Source organism: Suillus subaureus (genome assembly GCF_016647635.1).
Source record: "Suillus subaureus strain MN1 chromosome Unknown BJ212scaffold_31, whole genome shotgun sequence".
Lineage (NCBI taxonomy): Eukaryota > Fungi > Basidiomycota > Agaricomycetes > Boletales > Suillaceae > Suillus > Suillus subaureus.
In genome coordinates, this window is record NW_024538587.1 from 439,937 (window position 1) to 459,581 (window position 19,645).

The 19,645-nt window shown below is 48.2% G+C and overlaps 7 protein-coding genes across 7 annotated transcripts; 3 read left to right on the forward strand and 4 right to left on the reverse strand.

The window, feature by feature from the left end:
- Positions 1-1,585: 1,585 nt before the first annotated feature.
- On the reverse strand, positions 1,586-4,438 carry BJ212DRAFT_577499 (aspartic peptidase domain-containing protein). The gene is made up of 5 exons (XM_041343561.1): positions 4,143-4,438; positions 3,944-4,022; positions 3,705-3,891; positions 3,131-3,652; positions 1,586-3,072 (listed from the first exon to the last, which is right to left on the reverse strand). The coding sequence occupies exons 1-5, from the start codon at positions 4,271-4,273 to the stop codon at positions 1,886-1,888; spliced, it is 2,106 nt and encodes a 701-aa protein (XP_041189723.1). The 5' UTR covers positions 4,274-4,438; the 3' UTR covers positions 1,586-1,885.
- Positions 4,439-6,442: 2,004 nt separating this feature from the next.
- Positions 6,443-7,760, forward strand: BJ212DRAFT_577743 (kinase A anchor protein). The gene is made up of 5 exons (XM_041343562.1): positions 6,443-6,469; positions 6,529-6,750; positions 6,801-7,167; positions 7,222-7,280; positions 7,334-7,760. Exons 2-5 carry the CDS (start codon positions 6,700-6,702, stop codon positions 7,580-7,582), a joined length of 726 nt encoding a protein of 241 aa, XP_041189724.1. The 5' UTR covers positions 6,443-6,469; positions 6,529-6,699; the 3' UTR covers positions 7,583-7,760.
- Positions 7,761-7,900: 140 nt separating this feature from the next.
- BJ212DRAFT_1278422 (P-loop containing nucleoside triphosphate hydrolase protein) lies at positions 7,901-8,722 on the forward strand (the record flags this gene model as incomplete). Its single annotated transcript, XM_041331431.1, has 5 exons — positions 7,901-7,954; positions 8,011-8,052; positions 8,119-8,316; positions 8,375-8,509; positions 8,567-8,722. 5 exons carry the CDS (start codon positions 7,901-7,903, stop codon positions 8,720-8,722), a joined length of 585 nt encoding a protein of 194 aa, XP_041189725.1.
- A 2,512-nt stretch (positions 8,723-11,234) lies between these two features.
- On the forward strand, positions 11,235-12,005 carry BJ212DRAFT_1302257 (protein-tyrosine phosphatase-like protein; the record flags this gene model as incomplete). The annotated part of the gene is made up of 2 exons (XM_041333237.1): positions 11,235-11,624; positions 11,685-12,005. 2 exons carry the CDS (start codon positions 11,235-11,237, stop codon positions 12,003-12,005), a joined length of 711 nt encoding a protein of 236 aa, XP_041189726.1.
- Positions 12,006-12,655: 650 nt separating this feature from the next.
- Positions 12,656-13,768, reverse strand: BJ212DRAFT_1278568 (uncharacterized protein; the record flags this gene model as incomplete). The annotated part of the gene is made up of 5 exons (XM_041331439.1): positions 12,656-12,931; positions 12,989-13,188; positions 13,242-13,432; positions 13,481-13,565; positions 13,618-13,768. Coding segments are annotated over 5 exons (903 nt in total), but the record flags the coding sequence as incomplete, so codon positions are not given.
- A 447-nt stretch (positions 13,769-14,215) lies between these two features.
- BJ212DRAFT_577072 (NADH-ubiquinone oxidoreductase) lies at positions 14,216-16,271 on the reverse strand. Its single transcript, XM_041343560.1, has 5 exons — positions 15,986-16,271; positions 15,766-15,929; positions 14,912-15,701; positions 14,729-14,859; positions 14,216-14,682 (listed from the first exon to the last, which is right to left on the reverse strand). Exons 1-5 carry the CDS (start codon positions 16,160-16,162, stop codon positions 14,454-14,456), a joined length of 1,491 nt encoding a protein of 496 aa, XP_041189728.1. The 5' UTR covers positions 16,163-16,271; the 3' UTR covers positions 14,216-14,453.
- Positions 16,272-16,947: 676 nt separating this feature from the next.
- BJ212DRAFT_1278451 (major facilitator superfamily domain-containing protein) lies at positions 16,948-19,339 on the reverse strand (the record flags this gene model as incomplete). Its single annotated transcript, XM_041331432.1, has 17 exons — positions 16,948-17,027; positions 17,085-17,114; positions 17,166-17,310; positions 17,367-17,376; positions 17,431-17,456; positions 17,509-17,579; positions 17,631-17,714; positions 17,764-17,900; positions 17,953-18,034; positions 18,087-18,320; positions 18,375-18,635; positions 18,688-18,747; positions 18,800-18,835; positions 18,895-19,012; positions 19,065-19,087; positions 19,139-19,157; positions 19,211-19,339. 17 exons carry the CDS (start codon positions 19,337-19,339, stop codon positions 16,948-16,950), a joined length of 1,545 nt encoding a protein of 514 aa, XP_041189729.1.
- Positions 19,340-19,645: the final 306 nt, after the last annotated feature.

Consider the following 19,645-nt stretch of genomic DNA (forward strand, 5'->3'; position numbering starts at 1 on the left):
TACTCAATAATGATATTTCCGCTCTGTTCATAGCGAGTGAGTGTGTTGATCATTTATGGAGCCCGAGCCTTGCTGACTACAGTCATCGCCCGCCTGTTGACAGAGAGTGAGTGCATTGATCTTCCATTAAATTCGAGCCTTCCTCACCGAAAGCAATTGCTGATTTGTTGGCAGAACGTGAGCGCATTCATCCTCCACCATCCTTGAGCCATGCTAACTGGAGGAATTACTGATCTATTGACAGCTTGTAAGTGTGTTCATCCTCTGCTGACCTCTTACCTTGCTCACTGAAGCAATTGCTGTCATGCTATTAGGGTGTGAGTGTGTTCTTTCCCTGTCGATGCTCACAGTTGCTGATCCATTGACATGTCAGATTGTGAGTGGGTTAATTCGTCGAGCTCGACTCATGCTGATTGAAGACATCACCTATCCGTTCACAGGAGGTGAGAGTATTCATCGTCTGTCGAGCTCGAGCATTGTTGATAGAGGATATTTCCAATCCCCATTCACAGTCTGTGAGTGTTTTCATCTGCCGCCGAGCTCGACCCTTGCTGACTGACGTCATCACTCATCCGTTGACAGATGGTGAGTATCTTCATCCTCATTCGAGCCTGAGCCTTGCTCACTAACAACAGGAAGTCAGTGTGTTAATCCTCCGTCGAGCTCGAGTTGTACTCACCACTCACATTACACATCCGTTAACAGACTGTGAGTGTTCTGCTCCTGGAGTCTTGCTCATTAATGACATCGCTGATCTGTTGGTAGAACGTGAGTTTATTCATTCTCGGTCGATCTCAACCTATGCTGACCAAAGGTGTTGCTTATTGACAGAATGTGAGTATCGATTTTGAGCAGAGGTGGACTATTTTCAACTTTCCATGAATCCACCAGCTTTATGGTTATCATTGTGCAGAGATACGGTCTAGGATACTCTCTATGGTATGTCCAGATGATCAGACTACACATAATTCTCATGTTGAAAATGTGCCAGGCCCCCGGCTTGTCGCCGTTGGAAAACATCGTGCAATTCAGTTCTGGTGATTTTCGAGGCAATGTTGCAATGACACTTACTCATTATCAATCACGTAGCTGCTGTCATTATTTTCGAGCACTCTTTCTATCTGTTCTACCGGCAACGCTATCTTCGGTCCGTTCACCCTGTCCGTGTTGCTCTCCAGCGATACATGGCGTCTCCGCATGCAGCTGCCGTCAGGGAAGCTGTGAGCATTGCCGTCCGCGCATATCAAGGAAACCCCTCTATTTGGAGGGCATTGCTACCTTTTGAACGCTCTCAAAGGAAAGCAGAATTAATCAAAACAATTCTCGAGGTCATTTTGCAACATCGCCTGCGTATGCTTCGACTCTCAAGATTGTAGCGCTCCCACTGATTTGTTTATTTATTTGTCTTCAGCGAGACCTTAATGCTATGCAATGTACCACTAGGTTTATGATGTTTAGAGTTGAGCCGTGGTTTCTTGGTGAATGTGGGCGTTATGAATGGTTTGCTGAGGTGGTTTAAGGTTTTGGCACTGTATCAAATGTAGTATGAAGATTGTTGTGGTACATTCATTCCACATACAAATGATGTACAAGTATCCACTAGATCTGCACCGGTTGGCTTGACTGTATTATACTTAAACGAACATGTACGACAGTCCAAGTAATGACCCTATATATAAAAAGTCCAGATGAACAATCATACACCAGTATACCACATATATCCAGATATCAAAGAGCGTTGGTAGGTAGAGATGTGTGTGAGATGAAATGAGATGATATGGACGTGAGACGGATGAGTTATATCCGTATGAGAATGGATCCACATGGTTATTCCGAGTGGGGCGGGAGGCAGCAATGCTCTCAATCAAGTCCACATCCAGGTGCGTCAATGAATGTCAACGACATCAACAGTATCAGGATGCTCGTGTGATGTCGGAAATCGCCATGAGGGAGTGATGACTTCATTACGCGAACCCAACGAGTTCCTGTCAGGGCTGTCGCTCCGAGGTAGGCTATGATCCAAACCAGTAATATTTTGGCTCCCACGGGCAACGGTGCCAACGCCTGCCATACCTACACCAGCCTCCGCAACGTCGCTATCACTGCTCTGCGAGCTGCTTCTTCGGTGATGTTGGTCTGTGAGTAAGGGAGTGTATGTGCTTCCCGGCGCGCCACTGATTTCATCCGACGTCCGTCGATGATTCGTGGTCAAAAAATCGGGGGAAGTGGGAGAATCGGGCAAGGGCGCATCAGTGCCTACAATCGTATCTCGATTCGCAGCATAAGGATCCCAAGGATCGCTCAGGTCGAATATCGACGGAGGCGAGTGATCGTATTTCCATTCTCCAAACTCTTTGGCTGGATCTAGCTCAACACGGGTCCCGTTCGAGTCGAAAGTATACTCGGACACTTTCTCTTTCCTCGTCGTGTATGAGTTGTACGCAAGCGTCCTGAGGGTACTGGCGGGAGGAGCATCATCGCTTGACTGTGAATTCCGCCTCGTAAGCTGGTAGGCCCTATATTCGCCTTCGCCTTTCTTCCCTCCATCCGTGTCAACCATTCCCTGTTTCTTCCACTGCCGCCGCGTCATAAACCATTTCAACCCGAAAAGTGTCACGCATAGCGCGAAGAAGCCGATTAGACCAATAAGAACTTCGAGGCCCACCGACATCTTCGTATCGTTTGAAGAAACAGCCTGTTGTGACGGTGAGCCGTCGAGCGGCTGGTTAAGGACGCGCACGTTGTTGAACTCATCAAGCGCTTGAGTTATATTCGTGAGTCCCATGAGTCCGAGTGTTGGGCGGATTCCAGTGTATACAGACATGTTAAAGGGTGAGGGTTCGTATGCAAGCACGGTATAGACGTTGCGCATGAAAGGAACGCCGAGGACCATATCCCCGATGTCGGAAGTGGCGGTAAGTTGTGAGTCGTCAGCTTGTATAAGGCCGACGCAGTACTGGGAGTTCTGCTGCCCAGACGGCTCGCTGGTGAGGTCGAGGGGATGGATGGGTAGTTCGGGTTGGCCATCAAGAGTAATGGTCATGTTGAGTGGCGTTGTACAAGGGACATAGTCTAACAGACAATCAACTCATGAAGTACGAGCTGAAGTGAATAAAATACGCACAATTACCGTCCGAGGCTGGGCTTATGCCCAGTGCACCATATATTCCGTTTGCGATAGACGATGTCGTGACGATAAATGGCACCCCAGAGTCGAGCAGCGCAGTGGGGAAGGCAGCGCCAGTCACAGACTCGGCTAGTACTACAGGACGTGCCTGGCCACTTACGTAGACCGCGATGGCCCGAACATTCGTTTTCCAGAACAATATGCCAGCGTCCTGGCTCACAAGCGTCGAATACTTGATTTTCGAAGGATCTGGAACGACAGACGAAGGATGCATACCTATTCCGAGAAGTGATGGAATTGCATCCGAACCAGGACGGGCGAGAGTGAGGGAGAAGAACGGTTGTGAGGGAGCCGTAGAGGCAGGAGTCATGGAGAACAGATTCGAGGAAAACGGTGCGCCATCTGGGTTATTGTTCGTAGCCGGGGGGATTGCTTGTTCGATGACCGAATTGACAGGAAGAGCGAGACCAAGGATGCCGTCGAAATCTAAGCTAAGGGGTTCATCAGATACCGTGTTAGCAGCGGCTGTAAACATTGATAAGCATGATGTAATACAAAAAAGTGACAGAAAACAAACCCAGCGCTTGGTCCTGTACACTGTATGTTCCAAGCTGGACTGTGTCCCATACTATGGGCCCGCTGACGGTTCCGGAGAGGTAATTGATGGTAAAACTAACGTTAGTTGGCGTCGAAGAGGTCGGATCGTATAGGCGACCACTCGTGGATGAACACGACGCAGTGGAACACGATTTTGATGCGATCCACTGTATTTTTAGTAATTAGAAAGGCTGTGTAGCCAAGGAAGGCACGACTTACAAGGTCCGACGAGCCTGTATCAACCTGAAGGGAAAGGTTTTGCTGAGCTGAGCCTACTGACACGGGCACGGTATAGGCACTATATTCAAGCGATGAGCATGGTGAAAAAATGCAGGACCCAAAACGAAATCAGAAGGTAAATTTTTTGACCGTTCGAAAGGCAGAGCCGAACTCCGGATAGAATAATTCAAAGACTCACACTGAATCATAGCTAGTGGTCACCATCTCGAGGTTTAACACCATGCCACTAGCACCACCGGTACCCTCGTCTCGAGCACGTTGCTTGCCTTCCGCCCTGGAAGATACACGGGCGCTTTTGAGTAGTGCCATCGTTCACTAAGAGGATAGAAACAGCGGTCTGAAAGGTCAGGGGTTATAGGGAACATGAGCCACGAAATACAGTGGACTTACAGAGAGGGAGGGGATAAAAGGAAGGCCTGGATGAGGTTTTGAACGTCTAGACGAAAGCCGATGAGGACATGCAAGCTTGGTAGTACCGGTAGATGCGCTTGATAGTCGTCCTTAACTGAGAGGTAGGCTCAAGACAGCACGAAGGGGAATGAATGAGACCGCGGGGAGTAACTTGCGGGGACGACAGAACGAGGTGGTAAAGAACGAGGCGATGCTAGTGATTCCAGATGTCACTCGAGCGCTGTACATAAAAAGTTCCGTCAATTGTATTACAACATGTCAGGAAAGACGCCCAAAAGTCAGTTTTGAACATACCGCAACCAAAATCCAGACTTACTATTATTAATGATATCGTGTCAAGACAGTGTTAAGATCGTTAAGAGGGTATCCTTGTTTTCACGGGCGCGCTCGCCGTCCCGCCCGACGCGCTCGGCAGCGCTGCAGCGACCCTGCATAATCTTCTTTAGGCACTTTATTCGCACACCTCCACGGGCTTTTGAAGCCTAAACACGAAGTGTCAAGTTGTCAAATGCAGGGCCAGCGGACGTGTTACGGGCATTGCACAGGCATCGCACCTTTGTCTACACTCACCACGGTTCTCACTCTATTATAATTATGTAGGTCAGGCACTACCGAAGGATCGAACCTGGCGCGAACAGAAGACCTTCATGAACTTTCCCTACTTCCCGTAAGGAATAGGACAATCCGATGCAGCCTGTGGACGACCTACGATGAGAAACTTGCTATCAAACCCGTGACATTCGTGTAGCAGCATTCGTAATGTTGCAGAAGACGGATGACTGACAGTGACAGCTGAAGTAGAGCAACGATGTCTAGAGCAAGAAGCCGCATCGCGAAGCTGCGAAGAGGTCGATGATCGGCGACTATCACTGAACCAGAGTACCAGCTGCTATCAGCGACCCTTACCCCGCGACTATCTTTAATATTTTGAGTTCGTTTCAATATATGCTAATAACCGATGTAGCAGCCTTATACCACCAGCAAGTATAAATTTGGGTGTGGCCAATGCACTGCGCAGCGTAGTATCAAAGGTGCACGCCGTGCTCCATATCCTCTCATCCTTATCACGATTATGTCCTATTTCGACGTAAAATTGAGGTGGATCCAGGCTTGAAGCTGTACCTGAACAGCATTTGTCGAGAGTTCCCTGATGGGGCAGATAAATACATGGAGCCCGATCTTGATGCATTGATGCCTGTACGGGTTGATAACGTTGATACTTTGCACAGCGCTAAAAATTACTGCAAATGATTATGCCCTACTTGTTGATTGAGTACACTGCAACTCCTTGCCGTTGGCGTGGTGCTGAAAGTCCATGGATATCTAGCAGCGCGTTTACCGCGAAACAGCATGCCATCACACACCAAATTGTCGCCAAGCTAAGAAGTCGGTTTCTGGTAATTTGCGGGAACTACGACTGCTCCACGCCTAGAACCAAAGTCAGGGTTTGTAACTTATCAGCTATTGGTTTAAGAAGCCGCACACACGCACCTCTATATCAGATGATAAAATATTTATCCAAATAGCTCCCCACCAATCCGCAAAGTCGATAAGGACATCGCAACGTTGTCAAAGTCTCCCTAGAAGCCACGACTCGGCTCCATTTAAAATAGAGCAGTCGGAGATTACAAGCTGCGCTCACCTTCATATCCTGCTTTCCACGGTTCCACATTAGATATTTTGTACGAAGAATGACTGACTCATGGCGGTACCACAGGAACGACTGGGAGAAGAGTTGGTGATAGATCTCCAACACGTTGAGAGCAGGGGCTAGCCTGCAAGTTATAAAAGGATTGGTTTGTGACATACACGCATGATAATGGTCATGATCGAGAACACGACGTAAAAATACTGCGTTCAGTCAAGGTCTCATCGATAAGACTTTGACTGAATACAGTTCTTATCGTTGTGGTCACTGCCCTGGTAGTAGCACCGTTGATCAAAAGTCTGCCGTCAACAGACCGTTAGGAGGCAAGTACGTCCTGAAGTTACGTACTTGTTGGTCTGATTCTATCAACGGTTTTTCAATGGCGGTAAAGTGGCTCGCCAGTCTGATCATGTCTTTGCAATAATTGATTTCTTGAGTCATTGCAGGTTGGTGATTCGGAATTTTCCGGTTTGAGTTTTGATTCTGACTCGGCGGCCATCCCTAGGGTTAGTTTCCCCACCTACTAGGTCGCCATCGAATTCCTGCTATAAAGCATGGCTACAAAATACACTGCTAGGGCAAGCACCTCGACTTCTAGCCGTGGTCGATTTTCCTCTGGAACAGACCGTAATTCTAAATTGCGACCTACACATTGTCCGTGGGTTTCGACTTTTGAATGCAATATACATGCTCAATGCGTAATCTCCAAGTCATATCCTTGCCCATCGTCAGTACCGATCTTTTGATAATAAAAATTTCACGCCAACGTAGAACTAGGGACACCACGTGCAATTGCAGGAATCAGTGAAGTCGTTCACAGATGGCTTGCTTAATTGTAAGCCTGCGCTCCCTGGCGTTGATCGCGGTATTGTTATTGCACCTCGTCGCCTTCATTTGACACTAGGAGTGATGACTCTTGAAAATTCACTGGCTTCCTCGGGAAGAACTTTAGCAGATGCACAGGCATTGTTACGGACATTGAGAGCTCGCGTCATGGAGTTATTGAATGGACATAGTCTCTGCATCCCTCTTACGGAGATGAACATCATGAACCCCGATCGTGGCAATACAGACAACGCGCATGTACTCTGGTTGGGCCCTTCGCTGGACACAGAAGACGCGCAGCGCCTCAAATCTGTTAGCGGTGCGTCGATTTTCGTCCCATACTAATTACATTCGCATATCAATGCTCTAATAGAATTTGTGAACAAGGCATTTAGTGACGCCGGGTTTATTCAGGATCGTCGTCCTCTCAAGGTTCGCATCTTTTACTTCCGATTAATCTAACTTAGTGGCCATCGCGGAATTAGTTGCATTGCACAATTCTCAATACTTCGCATCGCAAACCATATCGACAGCCGTTCTCCTATAACGCAATCTTGACGTCGCCGTTTATTCGCGAGTTTGTTCGTACACCGCTAGAATCACATGATTTTCGGGACCCCGTGAAAGTGGACTTTGGTACTTGGAACGTTGATGAGATACAGATATGCAAGATGGGAAGTTACGGACCCGAAGGCGAATACGTGAGTTGCGGGTGCTGTTCGTTGGCGTCATAAATTCGGCGTATGACATGTGGTGCCCAAATTGCGTTTTTATACTCACAGCCGAGGCTTGGAAGGGCCTAGACTGTCGCTACGGTATGATAGATACTTTAAGTACCAGTAATGCTGTGGCTTGCGACGACGAAGGGCTACCCAGAAAAGAAGTTAGGTCTCACGCACAGGCCTACACCTGTGGCACAGCCCATTGTGTGGCCATTGAAAGAGCGATTAAAAGACCGACTTGTATCATCGTGCGACTCTTGTCTCGCTGAACACCATCATCCTAAAGGAGCGCCCGTACATCCACGCAATCCTACTTTCTACGTTCGAATAATGGCTGAAATCAGGAGGAAGCTTGTTATCGTCGGTGATGGTGCTTGTGGAAAGGTACGCCCCTTAACTTGCACGCAACAAAACAAGGAACGAGCTCATATCATTAACAGACATGTTTGTTGATAGTTTTCTCTAAAGGAACATTCCCTGAGGTATTTTCCATTAGTATCGTCAGCCGCCTGTTTGTCTAACTATTCGCTTCATTCGTGTGCACATAGGTCTATGTTCCGACCGTTTTTGAGAACTATGTGGCAGATGTGGAGGTTGATGGAAAGCACGTCGAGCTTGCGCTATGGGATACGGCAGGGCAAGAAGACTATGACCGTCTCAGACCTCTCAGTTACCCAGACACCCATGTCATTCTTATCTGCTTTGCTGTTGACTCACCAGACTCTCTGGACAATGTTCAAGAAAAGGTACGTCTGGCGAATGAGCAATGCCTCATTCGGTCCTGACGGCATCTCCCGAAACTAGTGGATTTCTGAGGTGATGCATTTCTGCGCCGGTCTTCCCATCATTCTTGTTGGCTGCAAGAACGACCTCAGACGTGACCGACGAGTGATTGACGAGCTTAAGAAGACGAGCCAGAGACCTGTAACTCCTGAGGAGGTACGTTTTTGTTTCCTGCCTTGCAGATTTCTTTGGATGATATGTCCACCTTTTCAGGGTATGGCAGTAGCGAACAAGATCGGCGCAAGGCACTATCTCGAGTGCTCTGCTAGAACAGGCGAGGGCGTCCGGGAAGTCTTCCAATATGCTACGAGGGCTGCACTTCTTAGTCGGCCCAAGAATAGCAAGAAACACCACTGCGTGGTTGTGTAGACTATTTTGTCTTACTTTCCACCTCGCCGCACCCCGCCGCTTCTCTGACTACACCCTTGCCCCTGTCAAGAGTCCATACCCTTCACGACTAGTTGTTATTAGCAATCTTCATGATCTGTCCTTTCCCTCGCTCTATTTTTTGCGTGACCGGACACGTGTGCGACCTTGTCAGTATTTGACTCTGCATTGATGTCTCTTTGCTCTTCAGTTTTGAATGAATTCAAGTAGGATTGCATGGACCTTTGGTAGTACGTTCTATATCCACGCTTCTACCTGTTAATCCGCTTCGAGTTTGAGTCACGTGTCTACAATGGCCCTTGTCTCCGATGTTCCAGGAATACGGAAGTGCCAAGTTGAACTGTGAAGGTATTGTGAATTACGCATCGGGCTTTCCCTTGATGAGGTCTTTGCTCTCTAGACGACGTCAAGGAAGTCCAACTCTACAAGCCCTTACTATGGTTGATGATGTGACGCAGAACTGAAACAGCACATTCTCGATGCACAAGCTAAAGTGTACGAGGTTCGCCTTCTCCGATATGAATCTTAATTTTGTTGTGTCCGTGCATTCGCATGCTTGACTAGGAGAGGTACACTTATAAAATAGTGCGTATTCTTGATGTCCTGTTTCCAGACCGTGCCCTGTATCCTCGTACAATCCCAATACGCGCCTTACGGGCTACACATGCACAACGAGCTTGTTGCAACTGCCGGGGGTAACCGTGGCATTGAGGAACCGATTTCTAATCGTGTCATACCAAGGTTAATATTAGGTTAGCTGTCTAACTACCATTCTCCAAATTTCCTGCGCCGTTTCCCTGCATTCTATCTGGTCATTGGTGTGACTAATCATATTCAATCAAGTGAGCTGTGGGAGTTGTGCTGACATACAAGTATAATAGGCAAGCCGGGTTGTGCAAGCGTGCAGGCTTCGTCGCCTGAAGGAACCAACAACAAATATCGGCTGAAGTGCGCCGTTTGCATACTGCGCTGTCCAATACACATGTGCTGGACAGTATGGATGGATAAGCTAGGAAGCTCCTGCCGGACACAAAAATATGTGCTATGCGCACACAAACAAGTGAGATACGCATCCGCCGGATCACTTATTCAAATGCATGACATTTCAGAGGCGCCGCCACTGGGCTAGAAAGAAAACCCGAGACGTGCCTATGCTGTCGAGAAGCATTTGCAGTTAGAGATCCGATGAGGTGAAGTTATATGTAAATTGTTGATCGAGTGGGATTGGTCTCCTAAAAGCGGGGCACCCGTGGTATGTGAAGAACCAACAGCAACTTGAAAATGGATTTCTGTCATTCAGTACAATAGCTAAGCAAATCAGAGAATTCGAAGTGATCAACAAGGACAATTTCGTATGAGAATGGTACTTGAACCACTGCAGCGGACCTCGTTCAATGCGGCTACGGCAGCCGGATCGATAAAAATCAAGACGGTTTATCAACATCTCAAGCTTTCTGGCAAGTTCGTCCCCTCTAATTCCAGGATGTTCAAGTTATCAGAAACAAACCTTAGTATCCGTGATAGGCGCTTGGCGGCGATACTCGGGATCTAGTAAATAGATGAGGGGAAGTCCGAAGATAGTATGCCCCATATCATAAGGGGCCGGCGTGATCATGATCAAACAGTTCAGGAACAATGAACAATGGTGCACATGCGCTATCAGATCGGCTTCAAGTACTGATATACCAATAGGCGAAGTAAAGGCATAGCAATTGCCATATAATTCGTTGGAACAACGGCCTCGTGCTGATCTTCGAATGTTGCAAATTCACAGGGCTTTGATACGGTTCAGGAGCTATCGCGCTTCAGCTTCCGAGCCCATTAATATACCGGAAGGAGAACAACGCAGTTCCGGTCCAGATTTCGAACTCGTGGTAAGGTGTTAACCGACAAGCCGGTAAGCGGGAACCTTAAGAGTATCCAGCCTCAAGTTGTTCAGCCTCAAGCAGCCTCGAGGCCATTCGCGGAGAGAAGTTGTTGATGAAGTTCCAGGGGCCCGCCCCGCGGCACTAAAGCAGCATATGAGTTGTAGAAATATGTTTGAACTGCTTGAACCACATCAAGGTTTCGAGGTGGCCTCGATTCGATGGCAACACTGCATGAGTGTGATGATACGTGATCATGATTAAGGTCCAGGTACGTCGAGTGTACCTTTTTGAGAAAAGCTTGATGTGATCAACCATCTAATCGAGTTCATTGTTCCTTCTGTGGTCCAGACTGTGGACGACTACTGAATTGAATTGACGGAAGCGAGATTAGACAAAAGACAACTCGGACTCCAAAATAGGAAACCGCATCGATGAGGCAGGCTTCAAATCCTGGTATTAATGCAGCTCCACTCTCCTAATATTGCTCCACTGACAATCGTCTATACATTCCGCCCAAGTGTAGCCTGTAATATAGATCTTCATCCGAACCGCGATCATATCTCATTTGCTCTTCGATATCGACAGCATCACTTTCTGACTGATTTCCCCCGTCGTACTGCCAAATTATGATCCGCTTTGAGGGCATGTCTCCAGACGTCATGGAGGCAATCTGCACACCCATGCACCAGATTCTTCCGTTTCAATTTGAATCCCAGTCCGTGCCTTCGATTCAATCCGTGGCTCATGCCTCCAGCTCGAAGCCCGGGTCTTTGTACCTCGGTTCCATGTCCGCAACGATGGATCGCGAGTTGCTCGCAAAACACCATATCACTCATATTGTACAAGTACTCGATGTCCCCTGGCTTCCGATATCAGAAAAGGACGGCTTTCGGTGTCTCCGCATAGACATTCTTGATAAACCATCCGCTGACCTTCGCCCGCACCTTGAAGGGGCATGCCAGTATATTGCTAACGCATTGCAAAGTGGTGGGAATGTTCTTGTGCATTGCCAGCAGGTATGCCCTTTCCATCGAAATTTATTTAGAGTCAAGCCTGATGTGGTTCTCCTGTAACAGGGTGTCTCACGCTCTCCAGCCATAGTCATTGCTTACCTCATCCATGACCTCGGGATGTCGTATGACCAAGCATATGCTCTAGTCAAACGTCGCAGACCCTGCATTAATCCCAACCCTGGATTTATTGCTGGTCTTCGCGCATGGGAAGAGAAATGGCGAGCGTCTGCGCCGCCACCGCCGCCACAACTGCGGAGGTTTAATACCTCCTATGCACCTCCAGCAACTTCCACGGTTGTCAGACCGCTCGCGGGTACCCCAAAGTTCTCCAGGGGTACGAGTTACAGCGGTAACTACAAACCTGGAAGTACTTCAGTTTCGTGATCTTCCCTGCTATCGGCATGGCATGATTATGGTCAGTCCATTGGCGCCATCACAAAATTATCGCAAAACACCACGATGCTTGTACGCCTCAGATTCCTCGGTACCTGCACATCCTCTTATATTCATCGCTCCTATACATCGTAGCATCGTTCACCCGTACACATCTCCATCGTTCTGTTATCCTCCCTGTTCAATCCTACAGTGTTGTCCCGGCATACGCCATACCCCCATTTACATTCACTTCGTACATACCCTATACTTGGATTTGTTAGGGCTGGACATTTTTCTTTGTTCCCTCAGGCAGTGAAATTAATTTTAGGCGAGCCGATTGTCTTGTATACTCCTATAAAAAGTTGCCCCACTCGGACGCCTATATAAACCAACCAAAACAATTCCGACCTATTCACAAATGTATCTACTTCGGTAAAATAAAAATGCCTTATCAGCTGACATTTGACTCATCTGGGTTCAAGGTTGGTCCAAAACTCTACTTACAATCTACGATACAAGGAGAAAAATATCTGCAGGGTCATATAGATCGATCGCCGCAGGTTCATCGTGATACTCCTAGACTTGGTAAATCAAAGGACGCAGGGATGGGTATTAGACATTTGAACCCGCTCCAATGGGGAAGTTTACCGACCTCACTACTAGAGCGATGAATCATTTGGTGATTCACCAAGTTGTCCAGCCCCTTGACAGGTAGAATGTGCCTGGGTGGAAACCGTAGTGCATATCGGTATAGATGAGGTCTGCGCAATGCTCCGGTTCTTGTCCACCGTGGGTTGGTCTAGGTCAACGACAGTTGAAAATTCCACAGTTCTGGTTGTCGCTGGCTGGTCTAGATCTTCTGTGGAGTTGCGCAGGTGGCGGTACAGAAAGGAAACTATAACAAGTAAATTTGCAATTACTAGCGAAGTTGTTGGCTATCATTGAGGTATCTCGCGATCAGCTGAAGTGAAGAAGTAAAAGTAAGTGCACACCTTGACATGCGCAAATATCAGTGTAGCCTTCGACCTCTGAGCCAGTAAAAGGAGAATGGAAGTCGGAATTGATACGACGGTATTCAACATGGACGCGCAAAAGACCGAAGTGATAAGAATTCGTTGATGGCGGGTGAGCCTGACATCTCGTAAGAGATACAAAGGTGTGATGACCAACATTAGGTCAGATATCACATCGGCTTGAAAGGAACATATTGGTAATAGAAAGAACGCCATAGGAAAAATTACTCACTAATGAGATCTGCAATAGCGATGTCGGATCCGATGTGGCACCCATGACACACGCAAGAGAGCACCTTCTCAACAATCAAGGCTGTCCACATTACCCCCAAGGAGCTTATGATGGCATACACGGTTCGTCGAAGTGCACCTCGCGGGTTTGCGATGCGCAAAATGGGATATATGGTGCTTATTCTCGCCGCCCTAGTAACATGAGGGACGGAAAAGAATATGCACAACTCAACTACGCACCATAAAACAGAGGTGAAAGTGATTGGGAGTAACCAGAACATGGCGGTATAAATGCGAGGATTGTCGTCAACTGGAGTAAATTTAGCTCAGCTCGTGTTACCGCTTTTCAGAATGCCACGCACAAGCTGGCCCTTCACCCCATACTCCGAATAGGCAGATGATATCAAACACAAGAGCAACTGCAGCCCACGCGTCTTCCCACCAGAATTTGGATGTACACAACTGGTATCCAAGTCGAAAACTTGTAGTGGCTATGGCACTCCCGTGAAATATGCAAGCTACAACTTTCTTGGGGGGTGAGGTGCTGTAAGTCTGCGAGCCAGCATATGCGCCTACTTTCTATCATTTGCCAACCATTACTGGAGACTTGCAATGGGAGCACCATAATCGGCAGAAACGGAAAGAAAAATCGAGGTGTGCGATAGTGTCGTCTCTTCTCGTCGTATTTCTACCGACAAGGCTATAGCCATCATCGGTTGAAGACCCCTGTAACGAAAATTCCGACCCTGACCTTTTTGCACGAATTGGCTGAGCCGTGGCTCACAGCCGCCAACCTAGATTTGACCGTGCCTTGCGTTGCGACAGAACACCCTGGTCCCTGGACCAATATATATGTAAATCTTAAACTGCAAGACATTAATATGAACCTAAAAATATACCCATTTTGGAACAAAGCCTATAGCCGTGAATGCTGAGCGCTGCTGTCTTGATCAACAATTCGGCCCATCCCTCGGAGGCCGATTATCACAGTTGACATCAGGGTTAGTTTTAGGTTAGTTAATTCACCGCCCAGACTTTTGCCAACATGATGGAATGGCCATAACAGTAGTACTTACATATTTTTAAGAGCTCAGCAACACAGCAATTCAAGTCTGTACATGACATCGTGGTTGCATGTGGCCCATCCCTGTTGAACGTTGAGGGGTCATTTGGTACATTGCATAGACATAGTGAGCTAAGTAACAAGCGCAGGTCATACTCTATCACCAGGCTCGACTAGGTTAGCACCCAGGTTATCAGGTATCGCAAGGGTCGGATCCGCGTCGTGTATCATTCGGCCACCAAACATCACGCCACCATGAGAAGCACGGAAAGCATCGATACGGGCCTCCACTTCTGGGCGGAAATGGCGCATGAGGCCCTGAATGGGCCAGGCGGCAGCATCGCCGAGAGCACAGATGGTCCGGCCCTCTACTTGTTTACTGCAGAGGACAGTGAGTTGAGAAAAGCTGTACAGCGATAACTTACGTGAGCTCAAGGAGCATATCAATCTCACGTCTGTGAGCGCGGCCTTCCACCATGCGATTCATCATGTTCATCATCCATGTCGTGCCCTCCCGGCAGGGCGTACACTGCCCACAAGACTCGTGTTTGTAGAACTGATGGAAAGTTAAGCATCATAAAAGCATGGGCAAAACACGGAGCCCGTACTGAAGAGAACCGCGCAATGGCAGATACGATATCCGTACTCTTGTCCATCACGATGACGGCACCCGTCCCAAGACCCGACTGTGCGTCCTTCAAAGAATCATAGTCCATCAGAACTTCCGAGCACTTGTCGATGGGCAGGACTGGGACGGAGCTTCCACCGGGAATGATACCAAGTAGGTTATCCCAGCCACCTCTGACACCTCCGCAATGCCGCTCGATAAGGTCTTTCAGCGGGATGCTCATCTCCTCTTCGACAACACAAGGGTTGTTAACATGACCACTAATGCAGAAGAGTTTTGTGCCCTGATTGCGCTCACGGCCGAAGCTGGCGAACCAAGATCCGCCACGACGGCAGATAGTAGGTGCCACTGCAACAGTCTCAACATTAGCAACAGTGGTGGGGCATCCAAACAAGCCAACATCGGCAGGGAAAGGTGGTTTTAGTCGGGGCTTTCCTTGCTTGCCCTCGAGACTTTCGATCAACGCAGTTTCCTCGCCGCAAATGTATGCACCAGCTCCGCGATGGAGGTATACATCAAATGAGTAACCGGAGCCGCATGCATCTTTGCCGATGAGTCCACCTTTGTACGCCTCGGTGATAGCTTGCTGAAGGTGAGAGGCCTCCTGGAAGAATTCTCCACGAATGTATATGTAGGCTGCGGTTGCGTTCATGGCACGGCCGGCGACCAGACAGCCTTCCACCAGTTTATGTGGGTCACCGCGAAGAATCTCGCGGTCCTTACAAGTTCCCGGTTCTCCCTCGTCAGCATTGACAACTAGGTAGCGGGGCCTGCACAAAAATGACAAGTGAGTACCGAACCGGACGAAACGCTATGATTCAAGAATATATATACCGTTTGTCCTTTTGCCAATCAGGCTTGTTCATGAATGACCATTTGAGACCACTTGGAAATCCGGCACCACCTCGGCCTCTGAGCCCTGAATCCTTAATTGTTTGAATGATCCAAGAGTCACCCTTCAAAAGAATGTCTTTCGTGCGGTGCCAGTCACCACGAGACTATCAAAGACAATAAGACAAATGAATACGGAATAGCATGAGGACATTAGACTCACCAGGGCACCCTTGATACCATGGTCATGTCTACAATATGCATTTGTGAAGATGCGGTCCTGGTCTTTGAGACCGCCGTATCGGCGAACAGGCGGGTCAGCAACAGTTGCAAGACTACGTTTGATTGAAATATTTGCTTGCCGCTGGATCCCAGCGACCGAGTTTGAGGCTTTGAGCATAATTGAGCCTGTCGCTGTCGTCGGCGGTGACGATCCTGAACCAAGTCCTTCCGAACAATATGTATTTATTGCTGTTGACAAAATTGTTGGGCACAAGTGAGGATGGCTTAGTCAGCGTGGGTGTGTGCTTCCCGGGCATGTCCGTCTCATAAGCATGTACTACTACTATCCTCAAGCTAGAGCCAAACTCTGTATTTCTGGCCTACGCGGGTCCTTGACGCTTCCTTTACTAACGACTCAACGTGGCGTCCTCGTTCAACGAATTTCACTGGAACCCCAGTCCGGAACTTCGTGGCAGGCCTCCAAAGAAACACAAGGTTATATCCCTCACAAGTATAAATTCGTACGTGAACACTTCAAGTTGGGTTCCCGGTCATCGTTGGGATTAATTCCCGAGCTGAGCCCTGATAGTAACAGATATTTGCTCGATCTGCCAGTGGCGTTACATAAATTCCTGGTTGACTCGTCTCGTGATGCATAAGCACCTTGTATATCGTCCGCAAGTCGTTTCAGGTCGACTGCCTCACGGAAATGACACATCTTTCACGTGGAATTTTCATAACAGGAACATAGTAGGTACTAACTATGGATGCTGACTTCGAGTAACGCTTTTCGCAAATGAATTCTCCTGCTGGAAGCAGGTAAATGTCGCCGCTTGTTTGATACATGTAATAGTCGATAGATAGGGAGAGAAGTAGCCCCGAATGTAGTTTGGATACAGCGGGCGACAACTCCTAAAAAAACCAGGAGAATGAGTACTTGGTGTTGGCAATATGATACAGAGATTATTGCTGTTCTCTCTGCTCCTGTGCGAGGATCGCATCTGGGTCACGACCAGCAACCTCAGGTAAAAGAAAAGTGAAAGCTGCGAATTAGCTTGTCAGTTAACATTGTCGCAGAATGAAATTATGACCCTCCATACCGGCACCGAGAATTGAACAACCGACGAAAACTATGGAAAAAAATTGAGTTGCCGTCACATATTGGTTAATCAAGGACATACTCCAAAGCACAGCAGGTGTACCAATCGAGTCCGTGAGAGAATTAAACACAAGAGCGGATATGATTGCTCCTGTTTTCCCGCATGCCGCGGACACGCCGTGGGCAAACGCTCGGTATCGGGTGGGGAACACCTCGGCGGGATAACACTGTGAGTTGTATTAGCTGTGTCCAGTGTGCAAACGTGACGTGCATGGCAACGCACGTAGGTAGTGCTGTACAATAGTTGGGTCAGAGTGAAGTATGTTCTAATTAAGCGAAAAACTTACGCATTGGCCCCGAAGTTGAAAAAGAACTTCATAGAATATGAGTAAGTCGGGATTTTCCATCAAACCCCTGTCACGCACCTGGAGCAGGGTGAAGTTTACTATGAACGCTGCAGTGCTCAAGGTATAGAATTTCCCAGCCAAGATGCCCACTGCAGCACGCTATCAGTAGGTGTTCCTCTAGAGCATGTGTGACGACCCACAGAACAGAGCTTCCATCAAGAATCCCATGAGTTGAATGGGCTTGCGGCCGAGCTTCTCAATGGTGAGCACAGTCACGTAGTAGCCTGTTCGAAGTGAGTGATCATGTCAAGAGAGGTGAAACTGTACGTGTACCTGGCACGAATCCTAGTGCAGTGATGATGATGTTTCCCGTGGCGACCTTGAAGAGTTTCTCCCAGGGCGTGCCCGTTTTGCCGGCGAAACCTATCTCGGCAAGCACCACATTTGTGTTCAAGTTGATCCCATAGAAACTAGCACACCAAGTCAGAAAGAAACCTATCCGATGATCGGCACCCGGCGTACGCAACATCTAGTAGGAACCAGCATGAGCAAGTTCCAATAAGTATCTTCAGGTGCCTCCATTCGGAGAAGTACTTGATGACCTCTGAAACATCCGTGAGACCAAGGAAGGTATTCGACACCGCAAGGAACCATACCTAGAAAGTGAGGCTTCTTTGCTGCAGGCACAGAAGGTCCCTCATCGACGCTTGATTCAGATTCAGTAGTATGAACACCAACTTCGACCCCCATTTTCTCCTTCTTCAAATCGCCCTGTTCAATCAGTTCAGCCTCCTGCGACTTCTTGTAACGCGTAGACTCTGGGAGGGTCAAGCGCTGGTAGAGTGTCCCGAAAGCCGGAATGAGCGATAATCCAATGACGATCCTCCACACTGAGGTAAACCGTCGATCAGCAACATCGTACATCTAGTACACGATATACACACCTCCATCGACCTTGGATGTCTCACCTTCATCATTCATGACGTGCTTGTAGCATGCCAGAACGATAATGGTCACCAGCGCCCCCACGAAGCTGCCCCATCCTTGATTCGCGAAGATGTATGCGAGCATGGTTCCACGCTTACGGATTGTTGCACGGTCACTTGTCACAGAGGCGGACATGGGGTAGTCGCCACCGACACCGACACCAAGTAAGATACGGAACATCGTCAAGTAAATTAGGGATCCGTTCGGGGAGAGCGTGCCTTGGCAATAGCTTAGCGCTCGCGAATACGAATGAAGAATCGGAAGACATACCTGTAGGTGTAGAAATGCAGAGGATAGTCGCAAGGATGATGAGCATAAGCTCTTTTCCGTCTGTCAACGCATATGAATGTAGATGCTAGCGAGAACAATGTGAAGAGCTGACAGATTGCCTTTCTCCCGAAAGCATCAGCACAGTATCCTATATAAATAGGAATTTAGTATGAAGCGGGGTAAAGCATGGTGTATTATGCAGCTCACCAAACAGAAACTGGCCGATCACACTTCCGATATTGGCAGAGGCTTTCAATAATCCTTGCAGGTTGGCGGGCATGGTGCCATTTGGGTAAAGCCTGTACTGCAACATGGTAGATACGGGCTGCACAGATCGATTTAGTCTCATACGCTGCCATATGAAATAACGCACTAACATTGATGATGAACAAGTCATAAGCTGTTACACAGAGATATGAGACTTTGCATTAGAGCAGGGCTAGATGCCTACCATCCAAGAAAAAGCCAACCTGGACGATAGATAAGTTCACACAGATTCAGATACAGTACTCAGAGCACTCACCCCAGTAATACCCAGGAGTTTCATCTCGGCATATGTTAGAATGAATGGGGGCCTGCCCTCGCTAGATTGCTCATACTCCTCGAGGGCAGTTCTCTGGCGAGTCTCTTCGCTTCCTGCTTGACCGGACATCGTGCTGCACGGGAACGTCAAGGTAAGGGATCAAATTCAAATGATGCAATATGCCTACTGGAGCTGGGCTTTTATTAACTGTGGCGCTGGATCGACCCTGTTGTGTCGCGAAGCAAAAGTGACTGCTACTGTTGCAGTATAGTGCCTAGGTGTGACGCTGGATCAACCTAAGGTTCTGTCCTGTTCTGTCGCGAAGCGCAAAGGACGCCTCGTCACATTCCTTCGCCCCATTTTTGAGGCAGCTTTAGCCAAGCGCAGATACCCTCAGCCGATTTTTTTTGCCATTAATAGCAGTTGGATCGGAGA

Bases quoted from the DNA above. Each gene is read 5' to 3' on its own strand.
- BJ212DRAFT_577499 (XM_041343561.1), bottom strand. From the start codon at position 4,273: ATGGCACTACTCAAAAGCGCCCGTGTATCTTCCAGGGCGGAAGGCAAG. The intron at 4,023-4,142 runs GTGAGTCTTTGA...GCTTGAATATAG, and splicing joins ACCACTAGCTATGATTCAGT to TGCCTATACCGTGCCCGTGT. The intron at 3,892-3,943 runs GTAAGTCGTGCC...CTAAAAATACAG, and splicing joins ATACAGGCTCGTCGGACCTT to TGGATCGCATCAAAATCGTG.
- BJ212DRAFT_577072 (XM_041343560.1), bottom strand. From the start codon at position 16,162: ATGCTCAAAGCCTCAAACTCGGTCGCTGGGATCCAGCGGCAAGCAAAT. The intron at 14,860-14,911 runs GTACGGGCTCCG...ACTTTCCATCAG, and splicing joins CCATTGCGCGGTTCTCTTCA to TTCTACAAACACGAGTCTTG. The intron at 14,683-14,728 runs GTAAGTTATCGC...TGTCCTCTGCAG, and splicing joins GATATGCTCCTTGAGCTCAC to TAAACAAGTAGAGGGCCGGA.
- BJ212DRAFT_577743 (XM_041343562.1), top strand. From the start codon at position 6,700: ATGCAATATACATGCTCAATGCGTAATCTCCAAGTCATATCCTTGCCC. The intron at 6,751-6,800 runs GTCAGTACCGAT...ACGTAGAACTAG, and splicing joins AAGTCATATCCTTGCCCATC to GGACACCACGTGCAATTGCA. The intron at 7,168-7,221 runs GTGCGTCGATTT...ATGCTCTAATAG, and splicing joins GCGCCTCAAATCTGTTAGCG to AATTTGTGAACAAGGCATTT.